The following is a 10,065-nucleotide window of genomic DNA, read 5'->3' as shown; positions in this document are numbered from 1 at the left end:
GACCATTAAAGCCGGGCTGGGATCCCCCCAGTGCCGTCTGCCGCTGACCCCAGTAGGGACTTTACTCGGGGGCCTTCGGGAGGTGAAAGGTGAGCCGAACTCGGAACAAATTAGTTCCAAGCAGAAGTTCAGCCAGTTACTCCAGATTGGATCCTTTGATTTCCGCAACTCAGACTCCACTCAGTGATCTGTAATGAGTGACTCTCAGAAATCCTCACATTGCAGCACTTTGTTCCTGAGCTCACAAGTCAGCCCATTAATGGGTAAAGGAAAGGACCTTAAGTCTAAGAAGTCTCGGGTTCAGAGTCAGAATTATTTGACTTTTAAGCTTCCTTTATCTGAACTCCTGCTGACTTCTTGTTTTCTGAGCCTGTTTGAAAGCTAGAAGTTACATTGTTAAGATCAAACATTCTCTCTTTCCAGATGGAGTTACAATATCTGTCTTTTTTATATATATATATATATATATAGTGTATATATACCAGGGTGTATATATATTCCTCTCTTTTTTTTTTTTTTTAATCGTTCTTTCCATTAAAAGAAACTAGACTTGTAGGCTCTTGTAAATTATAATGTAAAACATTTTTTTTAACCAGACAGTTCCCAATTTTGCCCAAGGCAACTGGAATAGCTGTGCCACAGAAGGCAATAGGAAGGTGATTAATATGAATTTGTGACATATTTGAAAGATGGGTCTTTTGCCATATAAAGATTATCAAACACATGTGCTCTTCCCCATTAATTCCGCAGCCCTCCCAGGAAAGCCACAAAGCCCAGTTCCTTTGTTTCCAGGGTGGGTTTTTGTTTTTTTAAATGTACTTTTCGGTCCCCTTGATTACCATGTATTTGATTTTTATAGGGCATCTGTTCACACTGCTGTGTGGGTTCTCTGGCCCTTTTATTTCCCCGTTAATCGGATCCCACAAAGGCAGCCGTGCCAGGGCCTCTGACGAAATCCGTGTGTGTGTTGTATTTAACTTTTAGCCGTGCAAATTCCATGCTCTGTTTGCCGTCTGCCCAGTGCCCAGGGGGGACTGGGGGCCGCCTTCCCGCCGAGGGAGGCAGCAGGGCCTCCCACCACGCGTGCTGCCGCCGGGAGCACACGCGCCCGGGACCGGCAGGGCTGGAGGAGCAGGGACGGGCAGGCCTGGCTTATTTTGGAGAGCGTGTCGGTGCTGCCTCGTCCATCCCCTGGGTGCTTGCCAGCCAGGGCAGTGGCTCTGCAGGCCTTTGGGGATGGGATGGCTGCGGGGCTGGGCACAGCGGGGACCTGACTGCGGTCACTGTGCCTGTGGTGTGCTGCGCTGCGCAAAGTGGACCCCATCTCTCGCTGTGCAGCGGGGCCCCCAGGGCTCTGGCACTGTGTCCCTACGGCACCCAGTGCGTGGGGTAGCTGGTGGCTCTGGCGTGCCTGGGGCACCCTGCACACGGAGCCCGGCTTTGGGTGCTGAACCTGCCGCCGTCTTGGCCATAGCGTCTGTGCAGCGCCTCGTAGTGAGTCTCACTGCAATGCAGTGATAGGGGTAGGGTCACGTTCCCCGCTTGGTGCGAATGGCCCCGTCTTTCCTGTGGCCAGATTCGGCCCTGAAACCTTGTCTGTGAAGGGCGAGGCTCACCCCAGCCCGCCAGTCTCGCTCGGGTGAATCGGTGTGCACTGCCCAGAAAAGAGGTGGGTTTTTTGAGGAGCTGTGGTTTTCTGTCAGCCTTCTGCTCTGCTCCTGGGCTGCTTCACGGCAGGTCTGGATGGTGGAGGAGCATTTCCAGGCTCTGCCCTGTCCTGTGCTCAGCATCCCCGGCACAGTTGGCTGTAGTGTGGAGCTGCTCTGTCCCTCTCTCAAGGCTCTGCTCCTTAGGGCTTGTTGCATACCAGCTTGCTTGGTCAGGGCTCCTGGGAGCACTGGAGTGTTGTAGAGCGCAGCCCCTTTCTCCTGCTTACTCCCAGACCCTGCACCGCAAAGATGATCATCCCAAAGCCCTGTCCATGTCAGGGAGGTGACATCCCCTCTAAGGGTGCCATCCCAGCCCCTTGTCACTGCTGGATTAGCTCTGTCCCTCCCATCATGCAAGGATCTGGCTCTGCCTTCAGCTGGGCAGATGGCAGCGTGGTCCGTTGGGCACTGCTGGGTGTGATGCCGGAGCCCCCGTGGCCGACTCCAGGGCAGGCGGCTGGGTTTTCCGTGTGACCCAAGCACTCCCACCCGCTGACCCTGGTTTTTCTTTTGTTTCCTGTCTTGCTCTTGGAGCAGAGAAAGCGAAGGGAGTCGGTCTCCAGCTCCTCCTCTGTCAAGAAGGTGAAGAAGCCGTGAGCCCCCTGCGCTGGGCGGGGAGAGGTGCGGAGCTGTGTGCAGGGTCAGTGCCGTCCTGTCCCGCAGCCCCCGGGGACAGCTGGCTGCCAGCAGCGCTGGGGCTGGACGGGGGCCTTGCTGGGGCAAACTCTGCAGTGCTCCAGAGAACAGTGGGAGCTGTCCCCTGCCCAGCGCCACGGCCCCAGCCCCATCTGACCCCCAGAGCGGTGCCACCTCCGGACACCTGCAGCAGGAGCTGGAGGGTGGCTGCGGGACTGTGCAGGGCTCTGCCAGTGGCTGCTGCTCTGTCCAAGGCTGTGCATGGCTGCCCCACGGCCGCTAGCATTAGCTGTGGTTTGTTCTGGTGGGTTTTGGGGGATTTTTGGGTTGGTTTTTTTGTTTTTGTTTTTTTTTTTACACGCCAGATTTTTGTGAGCCTCCCTGTAAATACAGAACCCGTCACTTATACTGGAGCAGAGACGTCATTGGCCCTGCTGAGCCTGTGCAGAGCGGGAGGAGGTGGTGTGAGCTGTCCGGGCTGCTGCAGCGCTGCTTGCACCGGGCTGGGGAGCTCCTGCGTACCCAGTCCCTGTGTAGCGGCTCTCCTCCGACGGCTCACGCGTGCCCCACACCTGCAAGCACCGCCTCACCTGGGCGAGGGGATGCCCCTGCCAGGAAACACTCGTGTTGTCCCCAGCACTCGCTGTCAGGCCCAGTTCCTCTCCCGCTGCCCTGCCCGAGGCAGGCGGACACCTCTGGCTTCAGTCTGGGGTGAGAGGGACCCCTGGTCCCTGCACCCCATGTTTTGCCGGGCCTTGGAGAGGCTGAGGCATCGCTGATGCCAGGGATGGGAGCCTGGATTCGTGCACTGCTTCTGCAGCTGCTGCAGGCATGGATGGCCCCAGCTGTGTGCCCCGCTCTGGGCTGCTGCCCTGCTGCCCGCCTGCCCGCCCCGCGTCCCCTCCGTGCTGCCTTTCGCGTGTAACTGGTGATCGATCCACCGTGACAACGTCCTCTGAGTCACATTCTCGTCTGCAGGAGTAAAGGGCAAAGGCCAAGTTCTTAGTTTTCATAGAAAACTAATTAGACGACTCCATTGAAAATAGGTCAATAAAGCTGATCAGGGGCTGCACAGAGGGAGCCATTAAAACCCCTGTGACCTTTGCTTGGAGCAAGTGGGCTGGGGCTGCCCCTTCCCTGCGGGAGCTGCCCGCTGGGTGCCAGCTGGACAGCTGCGTCCCTGTCACCCAGCGGCACCACGGTGCAGGGCAGGGTCCCTTGGGCACCTGGATGTGGTGCCGTTTCCTGCAGGGCTCAGTATGGCTCCTGCGCATTGTGGTGCTGTGCTCGCGCTGGCTCTGCTGCCCGGGGCAGAGCAGGTGCCTCGGCGCCCTGGGCAGAGCCACGCGGGCTCCAGCCTGTAGCGGCGATGGTCTAAGCGCGGTAGCGGCCGTGTGGGCACAGCGTGCCAGGCTGCAGGGCGGGATGACAGCTGCCAGTGGGACGTGGTGGTGGCCGCCACCCTGCACTGGGCAGGAGGCTGCGCTGGGGTGCACCCGTGGGTGCAGCCCAACTGGGATGGGCTGGTGGCATCCTTGGGGCAGTGCTGTCTTGGGGCGCAAGCAAACCCGAGGTGGTGGGGGAGGCTGCTGGGCCCACCCGTGGCGCCCGTGCTGGAGAGCAGGCAGTGCTCCCAGCAGCAGGGAACCTGAACCTCCCTTTCACAGCCAAAAAGTTTGCCTTTTTGGGGAGCGTGGATGTGCTGCGATGCCATTCCCCAGTGAGGGCAGCCCCACTGGTGGGGCACCTGCTCCCAGGTGGCACACCCCCGCCTCCGCCCCCCACACACACTCGCACATGCATGGGCACAGCCTGGGCTCCTTTACCCCCAAACTTTATTCATGTGGCACATTTACAGCAAGGATTGGAATAACTAGACAATGAAAATGCTGGGTTTGCATTATCGGTTGGTTTAACTGGAACACCACACACCATGCAGTCATGTACCGCCAAGTTCAGTGCCTGTATTGCCCTTCTGGCTGCCGTCACCGGCTTCGCTCCAGGCCATGCACGCACGGGCCCGGGGCTGCAGCCTCCCTGCAGGTCAGCACCCGGATGAGGGCTCCATTCAGCAGGGCCCTGGGGCTGGGTGACACTGGGGGGACGTGCGCCCTCAGCCTGCCCCACGGCTGCCCCCCAACTGCCCTGGCCGGCCGGGAGCCCACCCAGCCGGAGGGGATGTGCTCGGCAACTCTCTCAGGCAACAAGCCAGCTGCTGCTGAGCGTCCACGGGGACCTGCGAGGGACATGGCACGGCCCGCCGGGACCGTGGGCATGTGGGGGGCCAAGCCTCAGCTCGGGAACTGAGGGAGGCCGGACGGGGTCGGAGGGGAGTGGGGTCAGGGGCCTGGGGCAGTTTGCAGCTCCCCTGCTTGGGTACCTTGGGCCGGGGGCCAGCGCGTGCTGGCACGTCCACCGCCGGCAATGGACGCGGCGCTGCGGTGGGCCTGGCCCCGGTGAAGCTGGAATCGGTCGGCGGGGCCGGGGCAGGGCTGGGCATCCCACCCAGCCCCGCAAGAGGCACGAGCAGACGGGATGGGGATGGGATGGGACGCGGCTCCGTGCGGACACTGTCACCTCCCTCCTGCCGCCTGCCTGCCCGCCGGGCCCCCACCCCACTGAAGGGAGCCCTCCGGGGCCCCGCAGCCCGCGGTGGGGCTGCCAGGGGCTCTGCAGCGGAGAATACAGGCACTTCACCTTGAACATAAAGAGACGGATCGCGTTTGTCACATACAGGAGTCAGAGAGGGGTTAGTGTTGACTCAAAAAGGGGAAAAGGCGCTCGGGGGAGAGGCGGGGGGGCTGGCGGGGAGGGCGAGGGGCCGTCTCGACACTGCTGAGCCTCCGTGAGCACTGCCCGGGCGCGGGCATGCGCTGGCCTCGCTGCAGCAGCCGTCGAGGTCTGAAAACATAAAACCAGAGAAAAGAAAGAAGAAGGGAAGGTGGGGACGGCCCATGCCGGGGAGGAGATGGGGGATGCTCTGGCTACGGGGCGGGAGAGGGAGGACGGGGTGGGATATGGAGGGAGGGACGGAAATCGGGAGCCAAAGAAAAAGAACAAACTACGAGTCTAAAATGTGGTGCAAGCGCCCTACGCGGCTGTCCGCTAGCATGGCATAATGTCCGGAGCAGCCCAGAGAGGGAGTCACATCAGGTCTACACAGATTTGCCTTCCCATATATACAACCTCTACTGGAGTTAACAGCTGAAATTGAGATTTTTTGTGTCGGTTCCTCTGGCCTCGGTTGCCGTTTTTTTTTAATGCTGGAGCCCGTCCTCCCCGCCTCGCCGGCGCCGGGCGCATGCAGCCCTTGCCTGGCTTGCCTTGGGGATCAAAAGGGTTTGGAGGTCTGCTTGAAGATGAAGCCTCTATGGGCCAGTGTCTTCATGATGTTGGCGATGTTCTTACAGTCGTCTGCGGAGAGAGCACAGAGATGCCGGGTTAGAGCCATGATCGGACTGGGAGCTGTTGGAGCAAGCTCCGAGTCCCACGCTGGGGCCGTGCGGCTCCGGGCACAGCGCCTGTATCCCCACCGGTCCAGGCACTCTGTCCCAAGTGCCTTGCAGTGGTGTGGGGCAAGCACGGGCTCCCCGGCACTGGCCACTTGCATCCCGGTACGGCCCTGCATTGCACTGGGATGGATCCACGCCCAGGCTGCTGGTTGACACATCCCTGGGTCCTCCAGGCTGGTGCTTGCCCCACAGCCCATGGGGAGCCGGTGGATGGGGAAGGCAGCGTTCCTGCAAGCTGGACCCATGCTGGCCCCCAACTCTTGGCTAGCGGCTGCTTCCCTGCAAGCCCAGTGCCGGTCACCCCAGCTTCCTCTTCCAGCGCCCCTGTCCCTCGGTGGCACTGGCCAGCAAAGGGGCTGTCCCCGCACTGGGATGGGGATGGCAGGTGACGCCGGAGCTGCCCTTCACCAGCCAAGCAAGGTCCTCTCCTTTCCCTCGCCCTCCTCGGGTGCCCTGTGTGGCACCTGGCTCGCTCTGCTTGCCACCGCGGTTCGGGATCGTCCCCGTCCCCGCCAGAGCCAGCCCTCAGTGCTGCCCCATGGCCACTGGCCCCACGCTGGCCAGCAGCGGGTGGCCGGGCCAGTGAGCCACAGCTGTCCCCCACGCAGGGCCGTGGTTGAAGTGGGTGCCGGGGTCTGGCCGGCAGCACCGTGGCCACCAGAGCGAGCTGTGGCAAGGCGGTGAGCCAGGGAGGGGGAAGGCTCCGGCGGCTGGTGTTATTTACCTGGGACTAAACGCAGGCACCGTTTGCTAAAATAGAAGCTGGGCTTAAATTGATTCCTGGTGTCTATATTTCATGTTGAAAATTGGCTTGTAAATCCATGTTTTGATCTATGAGGGCCGTCTCCTTAAGAAAAAGCAAGAGTAAATGTGTAATTTCTCCCTTGACAGCACACGGCGCAGAGGCGATCCTTCTTCCCGCTCCCCTCCGTTTCGGGACAGCTCCACTCGTTCCGATTACCACTCTTTCTTCCTCGCCCCACGCCTTGATGTCTCCATTTCATTACCGCCCGCCCATTTATCAAGCTGTTACCGTAAGGGTGACTTTGCCCACTTGCGTGTGGCAGCGGGGCCCGGCTGACACGGGGAGAGGGTGCCCCGGGAGGGGGGGTGCAGGCAGGGCCCCCTCTCCCCGCCGCCGCTGGATGGATGTTGTGGTGGAGGGAAGGCTGCATCATTACTGATGTGTAAATGATAAAGAAGCCTCCACATCCATCTCCTAACTGTAAATCCAGGGAGTGCTTTATAATCAAGCTACAGCGATAATAATGTGAAATTAGGTCTCTCTATCAACGGGAGGAGGCCTTTTAATCACGGCTTAAAGGGTGCAAACGCTGTTTATCATAATTGAACTGTATCCGGGCTAATTGTGGCCATATTTCACTGTCTAGGAGACAGCAGGCTGCCTGCTGACAGTGCTGCATGCCGGATTGAGGGCCCCGCGCAGACGGGCAGCGCTGCCCCGCCGCCGGGCGCCTGCCTGCAGGGACGGGGCTGCCAGGCCGCCTGGCCGCTCCCTGCCAGACCAGCAGCCCTGCCCAGCCCCGCTGCGCCCGGCGACCTGGTGGCCCAGCCATCACCCGTCCCCCAGCATCGGTGGGAGCTGCAGGGGGCTTCCGCCGCGCGCAGCTCCCCGGGGGACTGCCCTGAGCTGCCGGGGACCCTCCCGGCTGATGGCCGGCAGTGGGAGAGGTAACATCCCCATCAGAGCCATGTGCCTCCCGAGCGTCCCCCCAACGTTCCCCTCGCCGGTGTGCCAGGCCAGGGAAGGGAGCCGGGCATGAGGACAGCCCGATGAAGGAGAGGTGTCCCCAGTCCCACTGGCTGGCGCAGGGGCAGAGACAAGCCCGTCTCTCTGTGCCTCTGTCCTCTCTGCGCCTCTGTCCTCTCTGCAGGCTTGAGGTGGCACCGATGGCTCCAGAAGGGCCTTGGAGATGACAGGTGTCATGCTCAGCCAAGCCACAGTGCCAGCTCCCGCTGCCACTTGTTCCTGCTCAAGCAAGCCCCTCACCATCCTTAGGACCCCCTGCTCCATCCCTCTCACACCCCCCGGCCAGCTGAGCCCCTGGGAAACCAGCACCGGCCCTGCCCCTGGAGCCAGCTTCCAGTGGGACCTAACAGGGAAACGGTGCCTTGAAAGCTGGGGAAACCGAGGCAGGGGGAGTGCAACTGTTTGCAGCCAAAGTACCCCCCACGCCACAGCCAGCCCCGGCCTGGTCCCCCCCAAAACTAACAGCAAAGCAAATCCCGGCCTCTCAGTTGTGGCAGGCAGGCGGCAGGCGAGCGGCTTGGATTTTAAAGCACAGCCCTGGCCGCTGCCCTTCCCCACTCCCAGGCATCCCGCTGCCCACCTCCCTGCCCGCAGCATCGCCCCGGGCTGGTGTGGGTCTCCAGGGGCCGGTGTGGGCTGCCGCGACTTGGCTATTGCTCCCTATTGCTGAAAGGGAAACTGCGCAGAGACCTGGGGAGTGGCCAAACTGGCAGCGAGACCCCACGGCACCTCCTGGGACCCCCAAGCTGGTCTGCGGGGAGGCCCTCTGGGACCACCGGCTGCTTCTCAAGCCCCCCCAGCCGTCTCCCCAAAGCCCTGACATGGTCTCACACTGGGTGCCAGTGCTGGGAGCCACCCTGGGCTCCTGGCTACCGCCCTGCAAAGCCGGTGGGACCCCAGAGGCTCGGTGCCACCCACACGCCTGTGCCAGCAGCACTGTCCTCGCCGTCCCAAACGATGCCACGGCCCCCTGGCAGCGGGAGCGCCAAGCTCGTCATAAGTCATTTAGTGAGACTCATTCCAAATCAGCACTAAGGTAAACACGCTTATTATAATTATCCATGTAAAAAAAAAATCAACAACAGCAGAACAACTTTCTAATATGCAATTACAGCCATCTATTGATTTTACAATGTAATCCGCTCCGATTGATTTAATAACACAATTATAGGCTGGCTCTCGGGATATTAGAGTGGGAGATTTTCATAAACTCCAAAGCAAAAAACTAAGCGGCTTTTAAAACAACACAGTCAGATGGCTGTTTGGGGAATTATTAGCGATATGAAATCCTCTAAATCTGGCCGTCGTTACCTTGTGAAAGGAATTTCTATTACAAAAATGGCAATTGACAGCCTAAGAGAGCGCGAACAGGATTGCTTTGCTGCTCTTTCAGTGCCTAATCCATCGCAAAGGTGACCACGGGGCAGGGGACGAGCGGGGTCCGAGGCAGCCCTGCCCACCCTGCACCCCACAGCCCGGCTCTCCCCAGGGGCACGCGGCCACGGCGGGGCTGCCCCAGCACCCAGGCTGGCCCCCACCAGCCCTGTCCCATCAGGGTGACCCTGCCTGGGGCCACGGAGGCTGGCAGGGTGCGGAGCCCCCCACGACCCCTATCCCGGCGCACCCGCCTTGCCCCGGTCCCAGGCACCTCCAGGGTCCGTCGGGGTGCCCGCCTGTGTCCCCAGGCCTGAGCAGGGGACGGGGTGACGGTGGCCATGTGCCGCCGGCCGGCACGGCTCTGCGGGTGCCGCACAGGCGCGCGCACGCACGCGCGCCCCCGCTCTCCTCGCGCTCGCTCCCTCAATGTATTCCCGACTTTATGGGCACATTTTTCTTGTCAAGCTGACAGGGTTGCTAAGTGGATTTCTCCCTGATATGCGGACGGATTATCACATTACTCCAATGTCCTACACAAACATATTACTTTATATTCAATAGCCCTAATGAATATAAACTGCTTTTTCTTTTTTGGAGGTGGGGGGTAATCTATAGATTTTTAATGAGGGCACTATTAACTCCCTCCTCTTTAAAACAGACTTAGGTGCAGCCTCTGAGTAGAAAATCAATGGTGTTATTGTAGGAATATTGTATATTGATATTGTAATAATAAGATGCAATTGATTTAGGGGTGTTGTGCGGTGTGTGTGAAAGGGGTCAGCCCGGGGTTATCCTGCCTCCTGCAAACAGAGCGGCAGCTCTGCCCTGCCTCCCTGCCCCTCGCCTCGTCGCGCCTCGTCGCGATGCTTCCGAGCGTCGCCCCACGTCCCCCCGTGGTGGCCCTGGGATGGCCAGGGTTGAGCTCGCCCTGAGGCGCTGGGTCCCGGCTGCCTCTGGGACCCTCCTTGGCCAGGCTGCCAGTGCGGCGTGGGGTGATGTGCCGCCCCGGCCTCCCCTCGCCCTGGCTGGCTCAGCCCTGCGGCGTTTTAACCCTTCTACC

General features: G+C 60.5%; 2 protein-coding genes across 9 annotated transcripts in view; one reads left to right on the top strand and one right to left on the bottom strand.

Annotated features, from left to right (window-relative positions):
- DMAP1 (DNA methyltransferase 1 associated protein 1) overlaps window positions 1-10,065 on the top strand; it is a 42,494-nt gene that overhangs the window by 30,769 nt on the left and 1,660 nt on the right. For 3 of the 7 annotated variants that reach the window (XM_087730308.1, XM_087730307.1, XM_087730309.1), the window contains exon 11: window positions 7,249-10,058. The exons of 1 other annotated variant lie outside the window; for it this stretch is intronic. In XM_087730308.1, coding sequence (XP_087586434.1) covers window positions 7,249-7,641 — 393 coding nt within the window. In that variant the 3' untranslated portion in view covers window positions 7,642-10,058. 3 more of the 7 variants (XM_087730311.1, XM_087730312.1, XM_009468167.2) reach the window with 3 other exon arrangements.
- ERI3 (ERI1 exoribonuclease family member 3) overlaps window positions 4,164-10,065 on the bottom strand; it is a 135,934-nt gene continuing 130,032 nt past the window's right edge. For both annotated transcript variants that reach the window (XM_087730316.1, XM_087730317.1), the window contains exon 8: window positions 4,164-5,759. In XM_087730316.1, coding sequence (XP_087586442.1) covers window positions 5,677-5,759 — 83 coding nt within the window. In that variant the 3' untranslated portion in view covers window positions 4,164-5,676. The remainder of the gene's footprint in view (window positions 5,760-10,065) is intronic.

Source organism: Nipponia nippon, unplaced genomic scaffold (genome assembly GCF_047370975.1).
Source record: "Nipponia nippon isolate SJK-2023a ecotype South Korea unplaced genomic scaffold, ASM4737097v1 scaffold_5, whole genome shotgun sequence".
Lineage (NCBI taxonomy): Eukaryota > Metazoa > Chordata > Aves > Pelecaniformes > Threskiornithidae > Nipponia > Nipponia nippon.
The sequence above is the reverse complement of the archived record's forward strand: the minus strand, read 5'-3'. Positions and strand labels throughout refer to the sequence as shown.